At 48.5% G+C, this 22,567-nt stretch overlaps 1 protein-coding gene across 2 annotated transcripts in view; it reads left to right on the top strand.

Moving 5' to 3' along the window:
- The window catches only part of PRDM10 (PR/SET domain 10), a 1,138,198-nt gene that overhangs the window by 169,485 nt on the left and 946,146 nt on the right, over positions 1–22,567 (top strand). For both annotated transcript variants that reach the window (XM_086956905.1, XM_086956904.1), the window contains exon 4: positions 9,754–9,813. In XM_086956905.1, coding sequence (XP_086813031.1) covers positions 9,754–9,813 — 60 coding nt within the window. The remainder of the gene's footprint in view (positions 1–9,753; positions 9,814–22,567) is intronic.

Genomic DNA, 22,567 nt, shown 5'->3' with positions numbered 1-22,567 from the left:
GCTAGAGGTGGGGGTTCCTCAAGGGTCCATTCTGAGCCCCACCCTCTTTAATATCTATATGGCCCCTCTGGCGGCGGTGGTGGAGGCCTTTGGTGCCCAGATCATATCTTACGCTGATGACACCCAGCTCCTTTTTACTTGCAAGAAGGGAGAGGCTTTCGATGGCGATAGGATCAGAGATTGCCTGGGTGCTGTCTTCGACTAGTTTCAGCAGCATAGCCTGAAATGCAACTCCGATAAGTTGGAGCTGCTGTTTTTCGGGTGTCCCCCTGATCCCTGTTGGAAAACTTGGTGGCCTCAGGACATGTTTCCTCCGGATGCGGTCTCCAGACAAGCCAAAAATCTTGGCGTGTTGTGTGATGTTGGCCTCTCTTTCAGACCCCAGATTATTGGGTTGTCTGGGAAATGTTTTGGCATTTTGAAAATGCTTCGGAAGTTTCTTCCGCTGCTGTCCCTACAATATAAAAAAATCATTGTCCAGGCGCTAATAGGATCGCGATTGGATTATGCTAATGCCCTTTATTTAGGGCTGCCTAAATATCTGTTGGCCCGCTTGCAAATTGTGTAGAATTCAGCGGCAAGAGCCATTTTTGGCCTTCCACGTAGGGCAAAAGCATCCGAACTGCTCAATAGATTGCATTGGCTGGCCATCTCTAAAAGAGTCACATTTAAGATCTTGACCCTGGCTTTTAAGGCCTTTCATTCTACTGGCCCGAATTATATCAGGAAGTGCATGTCCTTCTATGCGCCAAGGAGAACTCTGCGGTCGGCCTTGTTGGCCAAAGCCGATGTTCCGCCTATCAGATTCGCCAGGATCGGAGGGCGCTCCTTCCGTTATCTGGCTGCACGTTGCTCTAATGAGCTTCCTGTCTCCCTTACGAAGGCTAACAGTCTCCTTTCCTTCAGAAAGGAGCTGAAGACTTGGCTTTTTTCTGTATGAGTCCTGTGACCACTGTGAGTAGCTGTGTTGTGGTTCTCTGCCTCAGTTCTCTTTGCCAAAGCGCCGGGGCACCCCTCGGGGTAGCCGTGCGCTATTAAAAGAAACATTTACATAACACATAACATGTCCCTTCTTGTTTACAAGAACTCTCGCCTGCAGCAGCGCATGCGCAGCAATGCAAATGCTACTTACCAGTGTGCATCTGTTCTTGGCATGTAGGGCTGCTGACATTCATATCTGTGCATAGATCGCCGCCTAGTGTTGGGTCCGGATGATTGCACATTGTTGTCCTGGAAGAGTCTTCGAAGTATCACGAGATAGGTGGCTCCTCCCCTGGACTACAGTGCGCATGGGCATCGACTCCATCCCCAGATTGTTTTTTAGCCATTGGGGCCAAGATGGAGTGAAACTTAGTGAATGATGACCATGCCATGAAATGAAAAGTGAACACTGCAGCTGCTACAGGCGCCGGGGAGGAGGGCGGGCGATATGAATGTCAGCAGCCCTACATGCCAAGAACAGATGCATACTGGTAAGTAGCATTTGCAGTTCGAGGCATGTGGGCTGCTGAATTCATATCTGTGCATTGAATACATAGCAGTCCCTCCATTAGCGGCGGATGCCCGTGCCAGCTGCAGCAGTTTGGAAAAGTGTCTTGAGAACAGCCTGTCCTACAGCTGCCTGCTGTTTGGAGTGCACGTCTACACAGTAATGCTTAGTAAATGTGTGTGTAGTAGACCATGTGGCAGCCCTACAAATGTCCTCTAAGGGAATGTTTCCAAGGAAAGCCATAGAGGCCCCCAACTTTCTGGTGGAGTGGGCTCTTGGTGGAATGGTAAGAGTGCGTTTTGCCTTAGCATAGCAGATTTGAATACATTTCACGATCCACCTAGCAATACCAGCCTTGGAAATAGGGTTACCTTTGTGATGTGGCGCAAAGGCAACAAAAAGCTGCTTAGTCTTTCTAAAATCCTTGGTCCTATCAATGTAATACATCAGGGCCCGCTTAACGTCAAGGGTGTGGAGCATCCGCTCCGCCAGTGACTCTGGATTTTGAAAGAACACCGGCAACTCAATGGTTTGGTTGATGTGGAACTGAGACACAACCTTGGGTAGAAACTTAGGGTTAGTGCGTAGCACTACCCTGTTTGAATGAACTTGGAAGAAAGGCTCTTGGATTGTGAGGGCTTGCAGTTCACTAACCCTCCGTAGCGATGTAATTGCTACAAGGAAAGCCACTTTCCATGTCAAGAACTGAATTTCGCAGGAATGTAGTGGCTCAAAGGGAGGACCCATCAGTCTTGTAAGAACCACATTTAGGTTCCATTCAGGAGCTGGTGGAGTCCGTGGCGGAATGACTCTTTTGAGGCCTTCCAGAAAAGCTTTGATGGCAGGCACCTTGAAAAGGGAAAGGTGCTGTCTATTTTGGAGGTATGCGGCCATTGCAGACAGGTGAATGCGAATGGAAGTATATGGCAGATTACACCTGTATAGATGGAACAGGTAACAGATGATGTTCTTAATAGAAACATCTAACGGATCAATGTTGTGGTTTGCGCAATAGATGACAAACCGCTTCCATTTTGCCGCATAACATGCTCTAGTAGAGGGCTTTCTAGCCTCCCGAATGATGTCCATGCAATTGGGAGGAAGGTTGAGGTAGCCGAATTCTAGGACTTCAGGAGCCAGATCGCCAGGTTGAGCTGTTGCGGATCTGGGTGCTGAATGTCGCCATGGCTCTGCGTCAGAAGGCTGGGTGTGAGATGAAGCCTTTGATGCGGTACCACGGAAAGTTCCAGAAACGTGGTGTACCATGGTTGGCGAGCCCACGTTGGAGCAACTAGGATGAGGGTCATCGAGTGCTGCCTGAGCTTGCGCGCCACCAGCGGTATCAGAGGTGCTGGGGGAAAAGCGTACGCAAATCTGCCTGACCAGTTCATCCATATTGCATTGCCCTGCGACTGTGGGTGTGGGAACCTGGCGGCGAAGCTTTGGCATTTTGCGTTCTCCTTTGTGGCGAACAGGTCGATTTCTGGATGACCCCACCTGTGGAAGTACGGTTGGAGTACTGATGGATGTATCTCCCACTCATGCATTTGGTGGCTGTGCCTGCTGAGCAGGTCCGCCATTTGATTGTCCTTGCCTGGGTGATGTTCTGCCATGAGGAAAATGTTCCTCTGAATGGCCCACTTCCACATGCTCTGAGCCAGATGAGACAGCTGCGGAGAGTGAGTGCCTCCCTGTTTCTGAATGTAGTACATGGCCGTCATGTTGTCCGTCCGGATCAACACGACCTTGTTGCACAGATGTACTTTGAATGCCTTTAAGGCCAGGAAGATCGCCATCAGTTCCAGTACATTGATGTGCATCTTCTTTTGCTGTAGTGTCCATAGTCCCTGCACAGTGTATTGGAGTACATGCGCTCCCCATCCCTGGAGAGAAGCGTCCGTTGTCAGGACAATCTGCGGGCACAGGCTCTTGAAACGGTCGGCCCTTGCAAAGGTTTAGTGGATTCCACCAATGCAGAGAGTTGTATGCCCGACCGCTCACCAACACTAGGTCTTTTAACTGCCCGTGAGCCTGAGTCCACTGACGTGCTAAGCACTCCTGAAGCGGACGCATATGTAGTCTCGCGTGTGGGACTATGGAGATGCAGGAGGCCATCATGCCTATCAACTGTATGAACACTCTTGCTGGAAGCGAGTGTTGAGGTCTGAATCTTTGGATCAGCGACTGAATGCTGTTGACTCTCACTGAATTCGGCTGCGCTGTGGCCACCAGAGTGTTTATGGTCGCACCCAGATACTGCCGTATGTGGGCGGGCTGGAGATGGGATTTTGGATAATTCAGTGAGAACCCCAGATCGTGCAGAAGGTGAATGGTGTGGGACACGTGGTTGGCGCACTGCTGGGCCGACTTCGCTTGAAAGAGCCAGTCGTCCAGATAGGGGTAGACGTGGATGTTTTGACGTCTCAGATGCGCCGCCACCCTGGGCGCTGTGGTGACCCCAAAAGGCAAAACCTTGAACTGGTAGTGCTGGTTTTGAATGGTGAACCTGAGGTACTTTCTGTGTGAAGGATGCAGTGGAATGTGAAAGTACGCATCCTTGAGGTCCAGAGTTGCTAGGAAGTCCCCTTGCCGAAGCAGTGGGAGAACCTGCTGCAGCGTGAGCATATGGAAATGTTCCGACAGAATGTAAAAGTTGAGAGGTCTGAGGTCTAGGATGGGCCTGAGGGATCCGTCCTTCTTTGGAAACAGAAAGTACAGGGAGTAAACTCCTGTACCTCTTTCCTGCAGGGGCACGAGCTCTATTGCTCCTTTTTGCAGCATGACCTTGACTTCCTGCTGCAACAAGTGCAAGTGCTCGCCGGACATAGGACGGCTCTTTGGGGGTATGTTGGGCGGAGTGGATGTGAGCTCCAGACAATAACCGTATTGGATAAGAGATCTGACCCACCTGTCCTTGGTGATGGACTTCCACACGGGCAGGAACTGCTGGAGTCTCCCCCCGACCGGTGTTGCGTGGTCGGGGGGCAGTGACAAGGCGTCACTGTTTGTTGGCGGTGGAGGACCTGGAGCTGTTATTTCCACGTCCTCTGCCTTTGACGTTGTTTCCACGGTATCCACCCCGACCCTTGTTGGTATAGGAAGGTTGGGTGTTGCTATTGTAGAATTGCGTCGACTGTGACAGTTGACCCCTCGAGGTGCCTCTATTATTGGAGCGACGAAAGGAACCACCCCGAAACTGCTGGGACTGCAAGGCACCCATAGACTTCGCAGTGTCGGTGTCCTTCTTCATCTTCTCGAGGGTGGTATCAACCTCTGGGCCAAACAGGTGGTCTGGGTTGACTGTTTGGTTCAAGATGGTAGTTTGAATGTCTGGTTTGAAACCGGATATCCTGAGCCATGCATGTCTACGAAGTAGAACGCTAGTGTTAATTGCTCTTGAGGCGGTGTCAGCCACATCCAGAGCGCACTTAGTAGAAGCATTGGTGATAAGCTTCCCCTCCTGTATCAACATTTCTGCTGCTTCCTTATATTGATCGGGTAAGTGCTGTAGAAGGGTCTCTAGAGTGTCATAGTGTGCCCTGTCATAACGCGCCAGTAGCGCCTGTGTGTTTGATATGCGCCATATGTTGGCTGCCTGCGCAGCCACCCTTTTCCCCGAAGCCTCAAATACTTTTGATTCCTTGTCTGGGGGAGGAGCATCACCCGTAGTTTGTGAGTTGGCTCTTTTGCGTGCATTGGAGACAACCAGGGAATCCAGAGGCAACTGTCCTTTGATGTAAGTAGGATCAGTGGGCGCTGCCTTGTACTTTTTGTCGATACGAGGGTTGATGACTCTTGCTCGGGTGGGCTCCTTGAAGACTTATGGCGCATGTTTCAACACCCCTTTTAACATTGGCAAAGTCTTTACAGTTTTTTCAGCGACTGAAACGGTGTCAAAAAGAAAATCGACGTCTACGGGTCAGCATGGAGATCGACATCATGATTGGCTGCCGCTCTTTCAATTAGAGCATTGAAAGCTGCCGAGTCTTCTGTTGGGGAAGTCTTGGCTGAAAAAAGCTGAGGCTCCTGCCCTGAATGCGGGTCCCCAGGATCGCCACCAGCAGACCACGGTTCAGTTACATCTTCTGGGTCTGAGTAGACTGGATAGGAATACTCATCCTCGTCGTTGCCATCACCCTCCTCCACATTAGAATGAGTGGGTGAAAGTTCATGGGCTTGTGGTGACACAGGCTCCATAGAGGCAGAGGCACCAGCAGAGTCCATCTTTTTCTTAAGTAGAATTTGGAAATGCTCCCATGGTGGTTCAGGGGCGATCTTCCTTTTAAGGAGAGAGAGCTTGCCTGTGTTGGCGTCGATGATCACTTCTCGACGCTCTTCTTCTGCCAGCGGTTGGTGCCGTGGGCTTGGAACCACCAACGATGCCTTCGGCGCCGAAGATAACTTCACGGGCACTCCGGCCCCAGGTTTTGCAGTGAAAGCCTTCGGCGCCGTCTTGGGCGGCAACGTGAACAGAATCGGCGTTGGCGTCTTTGCCGGTTTTTGAAGAGGCTTGGGCGGCACAGGGTCCTTCGGCTCGACTGCTGCGGCCCCCTCCCTAATACGTTGAAGGGACTCCGTGACCTTCTTAGGGAACGAGGCGGAGGGACGCACCGGCTCGAGAGAGTCTTCTGAAGCTGGTTTTGGGATGGCGACCAACGACGCAGTCTTCGGAGCCGACGCAGTTGCCCCCTTGGCCTTGTCGAGTGGAAGCGGGGCAGTGAGAGACTTGGGGTCGTCCTGCCACTTCTTCGTGTTGAGAGTGGCCTTCTTATGGTCGTCGGCCTTCTTGGTATCGATGCGACTCTTAAGTGCGTCGACCATCTTCGGGGCCGATGCAGCCGTGTCGGTCGTTTTAACCTTCGGCTTCGATACCATAGTCTTCGGGTCGGCCATCTTGGCGTGGCCCTTGAGCTCGACGGCCATTTTGGATTTCTTCGGCACCGAGGCCTCCGAAGTCTTCGACCCGACCGGCGCGACTAGCGCTTTCGGTTTCGATACGTCTGGCGTCGAGACCGATGGTTTCACTTTCGGTTTTTGTACCGTGAGTGGTGCCGTATCAATGTCCGTGGCCGGGCCGGAAGGCGGAGCCGTGGGACGGGAATCAAGGCTTTGGGTAAGGCCCGAAGGCGATCCCTCGGCTTGGGCCTTAGAATGGTGGCTGGCCCCGGAGTCAGTGTGAGGAAGCTCCTCGTCCGAGCTATCCTCTACGGTGGCAAGGGCCCCGTCGTCGTCCCCTACCTCCTCGACGACTTCATCGAAATCCTCGTCTTCCGCGTCGTAGTCTTCCTCGACCTCCGACGCCGGGTTAGATTCCGTGATATCCTGGATAGAGTCATCGCCGACATCCTCCGTGTCGAAGATGTCTGCCGGAGGGGGTGCCGATCGCTGGGCCTGCAGTCGCGCAGCTCGGCGGAGCTTGAGTGTCTTCTTTGACCGGAACTTGGAGCAGGCCATACACTTGGCCTCGTCGTGGTCCGGCGACAAGCACTTATTGCACACCGGGTGCACGTCGATATGTGGGTACTTCTTGGCACACACCGGGCACCGTTTAAATGGACTTCGTTCCATGATGAATGTAGGTTGGAGCGTCGTGTAGGCCCGTCCGCGCCGGGAGCACGCGGAAGGGCAGAGTCGGTTCGGAGCCGATGAAACAAACGAACCCGAACGATAGACAATACCGACGCGAGTCCTAAAGACCTTCTGTCTCAAGCAAAGTAAGTTAAACAACTATCGATTCCGACAGAGGGAACCGAAACACATCCGAACCCAATGGCGGAAAAAAACAATCTGGGGATGGAGTCGATGCCCATGCGCACTGTAGTCCAGGGGAGGAGCCACCTATCTCGTGATACTTCGAAGACTCTTCCAGGACAACAATGTGCAATCATCCGGACCCAACACTAGGCGGCGATGTATGCACAGATATGAATTCAGCAGCCCACATGCCTCGAACCGCAGGCTTCGACCTAAAAACTGGAGATCAAACCACAGCTCCTGGGATGAGACTAACCATGCTAAAGTTGACTTAAAAGAAGATTTGAAATCATATGCCCCAGCGTCGTTCTTCGAGAGAACTGGACATCCTGCCCCATATGGACAAAAAAAGCACATCCGACAACTGTGCAATGGTATTTACAAAAGCACAGCAGCCTGCTCAGAATAATTGGGGTATTCTACACATGGACTGGGTAGAACTTGCTCAAATAGCTTTAACTACTAATTTTCCATAGGACCGGAGAGAGCAGTAACATTTTTGCATTTTTGTTGCAGTAAGTGCAGTATTCAACATCAGCAGGATTTGATACTAGAGCGGTACTCAAATTAATCCTAGCTTTCCTGCATTTTTCCATGAATCTATATGAGAGTTCTATGTCACAGCCGGTCTAGATGCATTTCTTGTCTCCACTTCACCTAGGCAACAAACACAAGCACTGAGAGATATACTTGGTGGCTGAGGGTACAAGCAGTTATAGGCAGACTTGTGGTGCAGTACAAAATGCAAAATTTAAACATAGCACACATTCTGAACTGAATCCCTGAACTGAATTATTACAACACAAATGTGATTTTCAAAGACAATTGATGCGTTGAACATGCATTTGCACTGAATATTTTTATACGCAGTTTCTGCTAGGAAACTACCTTGTTCTGGAGTCACGCAAGCCGAACAACGACTTGCCCGAACAGCGACTCAGCCTTAACCACGCACATGAATGGTTAAGGCTGATTCAGTCTAATGTTCAGGGGGTGGCATTACAAAACAAAACATAGCATAGCATAACAAAACACAACAAAACATGGCATAACAAAACACAACAAAAAATAGCTAGGCATAACAAAACATAGCATAACAAAACAAAGCACAGCATAGCATAACACAACACAACATAGCATCACAAAACATAGCATAGCATAACAAAGCACAGCATAACAAAACAAAACATAGCATAACAAAATACAACAAAACATAGCATAGCATAGCATAGCATAACAAAACATAGAATAGCAAAGCATAGTATAACAAAACAAAACATATAGCATAGCAAAACAAAGCATAGTATAACAAAACACAACAAAACAGCATTGCATAACTAAACATAGCATAACAAAACAGCATAGAAAAACAAAGCACAGCATAATAAAACACAACAAACAGCATAGCATAACAAAACATAGCATAACAAAACATAGCATAACAAAACACAGCATAGCAGAGCAAAACACAACAAAGCATAGCATAACAAAACAACAAAACATAGCATAACAAAGCATAGGATAGCAAAACAAAACATAATGTAGCATAACGAAGCATAGGATAGCAAAACAAAACATAGCATAGCATACAGCATCACTCAGGGGCACCACAGTATCACTCAGGGGCACCACAGTATCACTCAGGGGCACCACAGCATCACTCAGGGGCTCCACAGCATCACTCGGGGGCACCACAACATCACTATGCGCTACCACAGCATCACTCGTTCGCCACCACATCACTCAGCGCCACCACAGCATCAATCTGTGCAATCATTCAACAACAACTGGTTCAAATATGTTCTCTCAATGTTTCAAGCTTTATTACAAATGTCACAAAAAGGTGTTAATATTTCACTTCTGTTCTTGGATTTTTGTCACAATAAAATACACTGAACATAATCTTCACAAGTTCTCTACAAAGGTTTAAGCTATTGCCATTATAAATTACAATAACTTTTATTTAAGTATTTTTTTTTTTTAAAAGGCATTGTTCTTTGTAATATCAATACATGTAAGTCACCTAAATACAACACATATTGCATTACAAATGCTATAGGTGTCACATTTGTGTAAGTTATAACTATTGGCATTGTAAATGACAAAGCTATTTCGCTATTTTCAAAACGAACACATAAATAAAACATTTGTCATTTACAATACCAATAGCTCAAACTTTACTAATGCGAGACCTATTGCATTGCAAATGCTTGTTTTTAACACCGCTGAATCTTCTTTGACATTATACCATGTACATTGAAATCTCCTGATCTAGTTCTGTGATTTTTCCATACTATGACATTATTATGCCATTGTAAATTAATAATTAAAATTCAGAAATACAATAACCTACTCTTAATTTATTTGTTCGTGTAAAAGAGACATTGTTTTAGGTGGAAATGTTTTTAATGTTCGTTATTAAAACAAAGGCGCCGGTGGTACAGTGAAGTAGGTTTTCTTTCAACATTGTCCGAAATCAACATGATCTCTTTCACAATTCTCTTTTCCAGACACTTTTTCCAGACCAGTCGCAGGTTGCATATGTGCAGCAGCATGCCTCGACCCAGCAGGTGCGTGCACGTTTTTTTGTCTTCATTTTAGAAAAACTCGTTATCAACTGAACACGTTCTGTCTTTGTAGAGTTGCATGGCTTCTGATGTGGTTTCAGTTATAGTTTTGGTTTAGTTCATTCAGTTGGTTTTGTTTTGTTGCTGCTTGCAAAAGGTAATGCTATGGAAATGAGGCTTAAGAAGCTAAATGAGGAAGTAAAGATGGCAATCAGAATGCAGAACATGCAAAGCACACTGATACTGCAATCCAGACATGTTAATGTGTATTATTAATGTAGATGAATAATATCCTCTAGGGTCTGTTCGATTCACGCCCATAAGAAGAAAGGCAATTGCTATCAATAGCTTTTTGTGTGTTGTTGGACTGCCACTGAACGGGGTACGGGTCCAAGACAAGTCTGCTGTGGCACAGGTCTTTATAGAGAGGAGCGCCTTTGTGCAGACGCTCCGGTTGCAGCAGTCGACTGTGCTCGGTGGTATCTGGATTGAGCCACTGTGTCTTCCATCGGAAGCCGTTCAGTAGCCCTGCTGCTGGGCCCCAAGTCATGATAAGAACCCGTTAATAGCTGACAGGGCAGCTTCAGCGAATTGAGGAAAATCGAGGCTGATTGGTGAATGATGTTCCATTTATATGATTTTTAGGTTTACATTTTCTCATTGCTTCCAAGACCCCCTGGCACTTATGTGTAAGATTACCTGTCTATTGTCTTTCATTTACACCTCCCTGAAACAATTTACTTGCTACTAGCTGCAAAAGGTTTAGCTTAGCGGTAAATGGGTTTCTGAGCTGGATTTGTCAGATTTTCCTGTTTTTGATGCTGAAGGCTTTAGCATGTTCCGTTAATAGGTGTTTCATCGTCATACAAGAGTAGACAATGTGGAACTCCCTCTTCTCTTCCAGGGGATCCTTATCAATAGTCATAAGCTTTAGAATATTCCCACCCATGCGCGGGACCCCGGAAACACTATATTATATGTGCCCCACATATATATATACATATATATATATAAATAATATATATATAAAAACAAGCAATAGCAGCCAAATCACATTAGAGCTGAAATATGCTGTGAAGAATTTCCACCATACATGTATAATAAGCATTAGAAACATGAGAAACAACACCAAAGATTGTTTAGAAACTGTTTTAATGCTCAGAAAGCAGTAGAAATTCTCATAAGTCACTGGAAGCATAGGAAGCTCCCAGGCTGCATTGCAAACACACAGTCTAAAAAGACTGAAAAGCTAACCTGTAGCTGAATAGCAATAAACTGACACCGTGCCTTTAAGGCACTCATGACCCCCTGTATCCCATCATGCCCCAGGGGTGACAGTTATGTCAGTTGTTCTTTCCGGCTCCTTCAGTGAAGGACCCTGGTTACACAGCTCCACTATTTTTCTGGTTTTGGACAGAAAAATACTTCATTTTTGACAAACTTTTACTCTTACTTCGACATTTAACAACTAGTCAAGTAAGATACTGCTGTTTTCAGTTTAGTGAACATTTTCTTCTGAGAATGCCTTCACTCTTTGACAAATGTCCTTCTTGTGGCAACAAGAAGGCAAAATCAGACAACCATGAGGTCTGCATCCTATGTCTGCCTGAAGATCATGATCCAGACAACTGCCCACATTGTGAGCACCTGTCAGGAAGAACTCTCAAAGACAGGGAGAGGATTCGCATTTATGGCCTGGCTCACAGGGCTTCAAGAGGAAGATCACCAGTGAAGAAGGGCTACAAGAAGGTTCATACATCTTCTAAAAAGAAGTCTTCATACCCTTCAACTTCAGCGTCGGGCTCGGCGCTGAGAGAAGATTCACAGGTGGAGTTTCCTCTTCAAAACTACTGTCGACGGCGGGCTCGCCGTCGAAGAGAAGACCAGGTACGTCGACGACGTCGAAAGATCCAGCTCCGTCGTCGAAATCCCCTCCGCCAACATCAACCGGGCGACGATCGGCGTCGAGGAAGGCGACTCCGCCGCCGTCAACCGGGCGACGGTCGGCGTCGAGATCCATTACCCCTCCGCCGTTGTCAACCAGGCGACAACCGGTGTCGAGGGAGGTCACTCCGCCGCCATCAACCAGGCGACGACCGGCGTCGAGAAGTGTGACCCCCTCCGCCGTCGTCCAAGAAGCGGCGCTCGGCGTCGAGGACCAAGACCCCTCCGCCGTCGACAGTGGCTCGTCGATCGGCGTCGAGGACGCAGTCTCCGCCAGTGCAGCGTCGGCGCTCGGCGTCGAGGGTGCCCAATACCCCTCCGCCGTCGTCGCACAGGCACTCGACGTCGAGACAAAGAACTCCGTCGACGGCCGACCATCGCCGTTTGACGCCGAGGCAGAGAGCTCCGTCGACGACTGGACATCGTCGATGGACGTCGAGAGAGAAGCCTCCGTCGACGACAGGACATCGTCGTTCGACGTCGAGACAGGGAGGTCCGTCGACGGCCGACCATCGCCGTTCGACGTCGAGACAGAGGACTCCGTGGACGGCTGCTCATCGCCGTTCGACGTCGAGAGACTACAGACCCTCTCATGGACATTCGAGGTCGAGATTGTTTGATCCTCAGACTCCTCGAAGGCGTTCGACGACGAGAGAAGAACGCTCGACGTCGAGGCATTCAGATGCAATCATGGTGACGGAGTCTGCTTCTCATCATTCATCTTTTCGGTCCTCTGGCTCCTCAACTGAACCTTCAAGGTCCAGAAGCCCTATACACAGATCTCCTGAGCGTCGGCCAGATCCGTCGGCCGAGCGAATCAGGTTGTCACCTAGATGGTACAAATCTTTGGACCATTGGCGAGATTCTGGGGCTACCAAGCGTATGCAGGAATATGCCAGCCCACAACACAGATCTCCGCTTCAGGATCTGGTGGAGGAGATGGGCAGGCGTAGTCCTCCCAGGCGCAAATCCCCTGTGAGACCACCCACCAAATCGCCCAGAAGATCCCGATCTCCTAGAAGGGAACCTCGAATGGAAGGTCGGATCAGGTCTCGCTCTCCTAGGGCAAATCGCCCGTGAGATCACCAGCCAGATCTCCCAGAAGATCCTGATCTCCTAGAAAGGAACCTCGGACAGAAGATCGGATCAGATCTCGCTCTCCTAGACGGGAGGAGCGTTCAAAAAGGTCACGGGAGCGGAGACACAGTGCTCACCGTAGACATCGACGTACTCCGTCTACTTCCTCTACCTCTTCTACCAGATCGTACAAGAGGGACTACTCCCCTACGTTGACGGACAGTCCTGCGTCCAGATCCTCCCCAGTTGATGACATTGGCACGTATCTGGATGTGCTGCAAAGAGGAGCACTTAAACTGAACATCGAGATGTCTGTCCCTCAAGTAACAACGACAGTCATTTTTGAAACTTTACACAAGAAAGCCATCTCCCGGCCTTTGCTGCCTTTAGTCCCGGGGATTATGGATCCTGTCAAGGAGGTTTTCCTAACCCCAGCAGCAATCAGAGCGGTACCAGCCCGCATTCAGAAGAAGTACAACCGGTGGCTTCTGACCCAGTGTTTGTAAAATCTGACCCTCCAGCAGACTCTGTGATTGTGGCGGCGGCAAGGAAGACACATGCTGTTGCTGGTTCCTCTTCAGTCCCGCCAGATAAGGACAGCAAAACTCAAGACTCCTGGGGTCGAAAGGTTTGCAACTCAGCTGCTTCCACACTTAAGGTTGCTAGTGCAGCTGCGCTTCTGGGCCGATATGACAGAGCCTTATGGGACTCGATGGAAAGATTCAAAGCCAAGCTGCCAAAAGAAGACCAGCAGGACTTTGAAGAGACTGTTACAGAGGGGTGTCTGGTGGCGAATCAGATGATAAGCACAGCTGCGGATGGGGCAGTGCTTTCGGCTCACTCCTATTCCCATGGAGTTTGCGCCAGAAGATCGGCCTGGTTGTGCCTTACAGGTTTGAAACTGGATGCTCAGCATCGGATTCTAAATCTCCCCTTTTCGGGTTCCGCTCTCTTCGGAGAACATGCGGACGAAGAGATGACCCGAATGAAGACTGAGCTGGATACGGTGAAGGCGGTGGGCTTGGAGAAGAAAAAAGAATTCAAGCGCCGCTTCAAGACCAACAGGGGGAGAGGGGCTCAACAGAGGGTTCAAACCCCTCAGTGGTCCCAGAATAAAACTCAAGGGAAACCCCAGTTTCGAGGCAAGCCCAGCAGAGGTAGAGGAGGTCACCAACAGTCCTCCAACACCACAAGAGGGGGAAAGGCCTGAACAGAGGCTTCCTCTGGCGCCGTTGCCCACTCCAGTGGGAGGAAGTGCTTCGCAACACCTGGCAGAGTGGGTCAGCATCACAGGAGATCAGTGGGTGCTGAATATACTGCGCAATGGATACAGGATACGTTTCCGTGCTCTTCCGAAGAGCATCCCTCCAAAGAGTTCTTGCCCTCACCAGCTAAGCTTGCTACGACGAGAGGTGAAAATCCTACTGCAAAAAAGAGCGATAGAGGAGGTTCCTCCCGCTCTAAGAGGAAAGGGAGTTTACTCCAGATATTTCGTTGTCCCCAAAAAAGATCAGGAGGACAAGTTCAGACCAATACTCGACCTACGACTATTAAACAAAGTCATAGTCAAAGAAAAGTTCCGCATGTTGGCGCTTCACCAAATATGTCCACATCTTCAAGCCGGAGATTGGATGTGTTCGGTGGATCTGCAAGATGCGTACTTTTACATCCCGATTGCGCAACAACATCGCAAGTACCTGAGGTTTGTCGTAGGGAACAAACACTACCAGAACAAGGTGTTACCCTTCGGTCTCAAGTCCGCACCACGAGTCTTCACCAAATGCATGGCAGTGGTGGCGGCTTTTCTTCACAAGAAGGGTCTCTTCATTTACCCATACCTGGACGACTGGCTCCTAAAAGGTCCATCTCCGGTACAAGTAACGCACGATCTGCAACTGTGCCTGCACCAGCTACACAGACTCGGCCTCCATGTGAACCTGGAGAAGTCAGTCCTGCGGCCTACACAGTCCATCCACTACCTAGGCTCCGTTCTGGACACAAGCTTGGGAAAAGCGTTTCCTTCGGAGGAGAGACTTTTTTCCATGAGTCAGAAATGTGGGATTCTGCTAGAGTCTCGGCTTCCAACAGCCCGACAAGTAGCTTCTCTACTGGGGTCCATGGCGTCCTGCATTTTTCTCATCCCAATCGCCAGGCTGAGAATGCGTCCTCTACAACAGGCTCTGGAGGATCAGTGGGACCAAGCGACAGGGCGCTGGGAAGATCGAATCACTCTTTCCCAGGCAACGAAAGAGGCCATCAAATGGTGGACTCGGAGAAAGAATGTGATGTGGGGGTGCCGTTTCACCAACCCGTTCCTTCCCAGTCTATAGTGACGGATGCCTCCCTGCAAGGCTGGGGAGCACACATGGGTCCGCTTCAGATTCAAGGCCAGTGGTCTGCGCAGGAACAGACATACCACATCAACATGCTGGAACTCAGAGCGGTATTCCTGGCTCTCAAAGCTTTCCTACCAGCGATCGAATCCAACTCAGTCCTAGTTCAGACGGACAATACGACCACCATGTTCTATCTGAACAAACAAGGAGGCACAAGATCTCGCCCACTCTCTCGAGAGGCTCAGACAATCTGGCATTGGCTTCTCTCTCGAGGTCTCACAGTAGTGGCAGTGCACCTTCCAGGCGAGTTGAACGTCAAAGCAGATGCACTCAGCAGGCACTTCGAAGATCAGCCAGACTGGGTGCTAAACGACGAAGTAGTAGAAGAGCTTTTTCGTTGCTGGGGTCGTCCATCCATAGACTTGTTTGCAGACGACGAAAACACCAAATGCCACGCCTTGGCGTCCAGGTTCCACCGGCCAGGAACGCAGGGGAACGCTCTACTGTTGGATTGGGCAGGGATGTTCGCATACGCGTTTCCTCCCCTAGCGCTGATTCCGAGAGTAGTTTCCAAGCTCCTCAGGTCGAACATGGAAATGATCCTGATTGCTCCGGATTGGCCTCGGCAGTGGTGGTATCCGGACCTTCTACATCTGTCTGTGTGTCCACACAAGCAGCTCCCTTGCAGGCCGGACCTGTTGAGCAAGATGAACGGGAGGATAATGCATCCCAACCTCCCATCATTGAACCTCACAGCATGGCTCTTGAGGTCCTGCAATATGGACATTTGAACTTGCCTCCCGAATGCATGAACATTTTAAAGGAGGCTAAGAGACCTTCCACAAGAGCGCCCTATGCATTTAAGTGTAAAAGATTTTACTTGTGGTGTAGAGATCATCACTTGGATCCGACTAAGGGGCAGGAGGACGTCATCTTACCATACCTCCTTTCCTTCGCAACTGCTGGTTTAAAGTACACTTCAATTAGAGTGCATTTGTCAGCTATTGTAGCAAACAGAAAATCACCTGATCAGATGTCTTTCTTTCAGGTTCCAGTGGTTAAGGACTTCCTCCAGGGGTTGAAGAAAGTGTATCCCCCTGTGCGAAATCCTTCTCCTCTGTGGGAATTAAACCTAGTTCTATCCAGGTTAATGTCTCCTCCTTTCGAGCCCATCCACAAGGCTTCCTTACAACATCTCTCTTGGAAGGCAGCTTTTTTGGTGGCGATTACCTCTGCGCGCAGAGTAAGTGAGATACAAGCGCTCTGTGCGAAGGAACCATATACTATTTTCCACCACAACAGAGTAGTCCTAAGGGCTCACCCATCTTTCTTGCCTACGGTCATCTCTGATTTTCATATAAATCAGTCTATTTCCCTCCCTTCCTTTTTTCCAAATCCTACGACCCCAGCCGAGCGGTCACTTCACTCCATAGATCTCAAGAGAGTGCTTAAGTTTTATTTGGAAAAGACTAAAGGGATTAGGAAAACGGACCAACTGTTTGTGAACTATGGCTCAATGAGAACAGGTTTTCCAGCGGCCAAGAGGTCCATCTCCAGATGGATTGTCTCTTGCATTAAATTGGCCTATCAGCTAGCAGGCAAACCTTTGTTGATGTCTCCAAAAGCGCATTCCACTAGAGGGAAAGCCGCTACAGTAGCTTTCTTGCATGACATTCCAATGTCGGAAATATGCAAGGCTGCAACCTGGAAATCAGTTCATACCTTTACGAGGCATTACTGCCTCGAATCTGATTCCAGGGCCGATACTCAAGTAGGGCAAGCCTCCTTGAGGAATCTGTTTGGGTAGTCTATAGTCTACTCAGACTTATTGATGAGATTACTGTTTTATCATTCCTTTGCCCGCAGGGATGAGGAGAGGCTCGCTACTCTATTCTAATGCTTATGACTATTGATGAGGATCCCCTGGAAAAGAAGGATTAGTTACTTATCTGTAATCCTAGTTCTCTTCCAGGGGTATCCTCATCAAAGTCATAAGCAACCCTCCCGCCTCCCCGGGCAAAGGATACTCTTTAATAAGGAGATTTCGTTAACCTATTTGTTCTGGGTTTGTTTTTCAGTGTCCGAAAAGAACAACTGACCTAACTGTCACCCCTGGGGCATGATGGGATACAGGGGGTCATGAGTGCCTTAAAGGCACGGTGTCAGTTTATTGCTATTCAGCTACAGGTTAGCTTTTCAGTCTTTTTAGACTGTGTGTTTGCAATGCAGCCTGGGAGCTTCCTATGCTTCCAGTGACTTATGAGAATTTCTACTGCTTTCTGAGCATTAAAACAGTTTCTAAACAATCTTTGGTGTTGTTTCTCATGTTTCTAATGCTTATTATACATGTATGGTGGAAATTCTTCACAGCATATTTCAGCTCTAATGTGATTTGGCTGCTATTGCTTGTTTTTAGGTCTCGCCTTTACCATTCCGCAGTAATGGGAAATGGGGAGAATTCAAGTCGGCAAAATCCTCTTCAAACCACGGGCTTTCAGCCGCGGTTTTCTTTAAGTTCACGTGAATCATGTGATTAAACATGCACGCGCATCGGCAGCATTTCTCCTGCAGGCCTCCAAAAGGCTCTCCTCCCTCCCCACATCAAAGGCATCAATCACCCTCCCACAGGCTTCCCCAGCGCTGCCCCGCCCCCTGCTTCACAGCCAGGCCATCTGTTCCCTGCCAGACCTCTCACACCACCGTCACAGCATGCCTGTGTACTTCAAAGGCTTATCACTTCACACGGCCGCAGGCCGTGCAACCAGAGCACTTCAGTTGGTGTGCAGCCCCCCTCCCAGCACTGCCTTGTTACTTTGGGCAGCCGTGAGTCCCTAAACACTTTTTATATTTAATTAGCAGCAGCAGCATTTCTCCTGCGCCAGGCCACATCAAAGGCTCTGTGCCACTTTCACCCACACAGCAACACTTACAGACACGCAACGCCACTCACACCCACGCAAGCCCACTATCATCCACGCAACACCACACTCACCCACGCAACGCCACTCACTCACTCACTCACGCAAAGCCACTCACACCCACGCAGTGCCACTTTCACCCACACAGCACCACTTTCAGACACGCAACGCCACTCACACCCACGCAAGCCCACTATCACCCACGCAATGCCACACTCACCCAAGCAACGCCACTCACCCAAGCAACACCACTCACACACGCAACACAACTCACCCACGCAACCCCACTCATCCACGCAACCCCACTCATCCACGCAACGCCACTCATCCACGCAACGCCACTCATCCACGCAACGCCACTCATCCACGCAACGCCACTCACACATGCAACGCCACTCACACACGCAACGCCACTCACACACGCAACGCCACTCACACATGCAACGCCACTCACACATGCAACGCCACTCACACATGCAACGCCACTCACACATGCAATGCCACTCACCCACGCAACGCCACTCACTCACCCACGCAACGCCACTCACCCACGCAACGCCACTCACCCACACAACGCCACTCACCCACGCAACGCCACTCACACACGCAACGCCACTCACACACGCAACGCCACTCACACACGCAACGCCACTCACCCACGCAACGCCACTCACCCACGCAACGCCACTCACCCACGCAACGCCACTCACCCAAGCAACGCCACTCACACACCCAAATCCACTCACACCCACGCAGTGCCACTTTTACCCACACAGCACCACTTTCAGACACACAACGCCACTCAAACCCACTCTCACACACGCAACGCCACTCTCACCCATGCAATGCCACTCACCCACGCACCTCAACTCACACACGCAGCGCCACTCACCCATGCAACGCCACTCACCCACGCAACAACACTCACACATGCAACGCCACTCACCCACGCAACGCAACTCACTCAAAGCCACTCACACACACGCAGTGCCACTTTCACCCACACTGTGCAGTGCACAATAGGTCTCGCAGTAGGAAAGTTGGAGCTATTGGTTTTGTAAATGACAAAGCCCTTTATGTTTTTAAAATGAAAACAAAAATAAAAGGCATTGTTATTTGCAATTGTAATAGCTCCAACTTTCCCACTGCGAGACCTATTGGCAACGCCAGTGCTTGTTATATATATATTATTTATATATATATATATGTATTCACTGAAAAAACCATAGGTTATAAACCATATATAGTTAGGAATCAGCATTTACAAAACCTTAAAAATTCACTGAAAAAACCATAGGTTATAAACCATATATAGTTAGGAATCAGCATTTACAAAACCTTATTTTACTCGCATAAAACCATTGAAATTCCATATATAGTTAGTTGCACTAACTATATATCGCGCACCCGCAATCCACTGCTGATGATGTCACATATTACATCATTCATGACATGGTCAGTGACATCACTGATGACATCACTGATGACATCTCAAATGACATCACTGATGACATCACTGATGACAACATCCAGTGACTGTATGTTTCTGTAAAGTTAAAATATGTCTTACATATTGAAGAATGAGTGGATGTATAAGTGTCTGGATGAAGGATTTAGTAGGTGCATGACTGACTGTATGAGTGAGTGATTAAATGTGTCTCACTGAGTGCATGGGTTAGTGACTAAACTGTCTTAATTTGTTATTATGCTAATTCCTAACTATATATAGTCTATAACCTGTGGTTTTTTCAGTGAATTTCATTGGTTTTTTAAAAGCTAATATCTGTAGCTGTAAAATATATTCTTTATTACGTGACGTATCACGTAGCCACGTGAGACGCCTCATGACGCGTCGCCTCTGCAGCGCAAACCAAACCCGTAACGTAAGCGCGCCGGAGCACGCTTACAGATATATATATTTTTTTTAACCTTAATTAGACAAAATCCACACATACACATATCTTGAGGCCTTGCAAAGGCACATCAAACAAACAATCCCTACCGCTCCGGACTGTTTAGAATGTTGACAGACACCGGAGAGCCAATCAGCTCCGCTTCGCAAAGTTCCGATACGCGAAAAGTACGCGAACCGGAACGCTGCCCGGAGCGCTGTTACAGATATATATCTTGTTTTAAACGTTAATTTCTCAAAATCCACTGGAGCACATATATTGAGACCTAGCAAAGGCACATCGGGCTAACAGTCCCTACAATTTTGCCAAGTTTTGTGGAAATCCATTCAGCCGTTCGGGCTAAAAGTGAGTCCAACCGCCCTATGGAAATTAACATGGGAAAAACGCGTTTTGGGACCCCCCTTTTTTCTCGGCCCCCCCTTGACGAACCCCCCCCCAAATTTTCAGGGGCTGCTCAGAAACAAAATGTGCCATTTTCCTGAAAATTTCAGCCGATTCCGTCCACAAACGCCAAAGTTATTAGACATAGAATTTTCAAAAATCCCATAGGGAAAAAATCCTAACTATATATACCTACTGGCTATCGCCAGTAGGTAATATATATGTGGGGCACATATAATATAGTGTTTCCGGGGTCCCGCGCATGGGCGGGAATATTCTAATGCTTATGACTTTGATGAGGATACCCCTGGAAGAGAACTAGGATTACAGGTAAGTAACTAATCCATAAGAACAGTTGACTAAAGCTAGTAGCTTCTACAGTGTTTCTTCATTGTCGATGGCACTGATTTGTATCGATGCATGATGCGCACACTACAGAATCTCTTTACAGGGGTGTCATTGCTTTCTTCACTTTAGCTTTATGTTGCCAGTTCATGGCTTTGATCCATGTGAGCGTGAACTTTCATACTCTGTCAATTAGTTTGCATATTGCATATTCTCTGACCGGGCACCGTTCTATAAGGGATAATGCAGTTTTGACTTACTAGTAATATGCTAACATCGTGCTATGGAATTTATTATGATACTAAGGGCATGTTGTGGTAACACTGATATGTGTGACACCCTACATACGCCAAGACAATTTTTTTTTCGGTGTTTGTGTATGCAGCATTTCTGCTAAAACTTTAAATGCTTCTAATTTATGGATTTAACAGATTGGATCATCTTTGATATCCAAAAGCAGTAAAATGTAGAGCATCATTGATAAGGGCAAGCGTTTATCATGCTGGTACTTACTAGGAGAACCTCTAAACAAGAGGGATCAAAAAAAGTTACACACTATCCAAAATTGTGTGGCAAGGCTAATTATCAGCTGAAACCGTTGAGACCCATTCAATCAGGCCGTAGATGTTTCCATGGGGCTCAATTAATCCTTGCATTCAGTTCAAGATTGATTAAACTACCCAGAAACCTCTAAAAAGACTATGGTCTAGCTCAGAGAATGATCTCATATGTACCCTCCAACCAGAATCCTCTAATACAACCAGGCGAATCTCGTTCCCATCCTCTTAGCAAAGGAATCCAAGACTGCAAGGATATTAAAGGACATACCACTTTTAGTAAGAACGTTATCAGCAACCCTTCTCTCTGCAAGAAATATAATGCCTTTTCATTAATTTAGAATGTTTCTGTCACCAACTTCAGAGTCTTTAATTCTCCGAACCTTGGATCAAGTGTACTCTGAAAGCAGCTGCCAAGCTTTTACCCTGGACAGAATACAGCAGCCATCACATACATAATGAAAACAAGCACTGGCGTTGCCAATAGGTCTCGCAGTAGGAAAGTTGGAGCTATTACAATTGCAAATAACAATGCCTTTTATTTTTGTTTTCATTTTAAAAACATAAAGGGCTTTGTCATTTACAAAAGCAATAGCTCCAACTTTCCTACTGCGAGACCTATTGTGCACTGCACAGTGTGGGTGAAAGTGGCACTGCGTGTGTGTGAGTGGCTTTGAGTGAGTTGCGTTGCGTGGGTGAGTGGCGTTGCATGTGTGAGTGTTGTTGCGTGGGTGAGTGGCGTTGCGTGGGTGAGTGGCGTTGCGTGTGTGAGTTGCGTTGCGTGGGTGAGTGGCATTGCATGGGTGAGAGTGGCGTTGCGTGTGTGAGAGTGGGATTGCGTGGGTGTGAGTGGCGTTGTGTGTCTGAAAGTGGTGCTGTGTGGGTAAAAGTGGCACTGCGTGGGTGTGAGTGGATTTGCGTGTGTGAGTGGCGTTGCGTGTGTGAGTGGCGTTGCGTGTGTGAGTGGCGTTGTGTGTGTGAGTGGCGTTGCATGTGTGAGTGGCGTTGCATGTGTGAGTGGCATTGGATGGGTGAGAGTGGCGTTGCGTGTGTGAGAGTGGGCTTGCGTGGGTGTGAGTGGCGTTGTGTGTCTGAAAGTGGTGCTGTGTGGGTAAAAGTGGTGCTGTGTGGGTAAAAGTGGCACTGCGTGGGTGTGAGTGGTGTTGCGTGTGTGAGTGGTGTTGCGTGTGTGAGTGGCGTTGCGTGTGTGAGTGGCGTTGCGTGTGTGAGTGGCGTTGCGTGTGTGAGTGGCGTTGCGTGTGTGAGTGGCATTGTGTGTGTGAGTG

Source organism: Lissotriton vulgaris, chromosome 2_1 (assembly GCF_964263255.1).
Source record: "Lissotriton vulgaris chromosome 2_1, aLisVul1.2, whole genome shotgun sequence".
Classification (NCBI taxonomy): domain Eukaryota; kingdom Metazoa; phylum Chordata; class Amphibia; order Caudata; family Salamandridae; genus Lissotriton; species Lissotriton vulgaris.
Note: the sequence above shows the minus strand (reverse complement) of the source record. Positions and strands in the feature narration are given on the sequence as shown.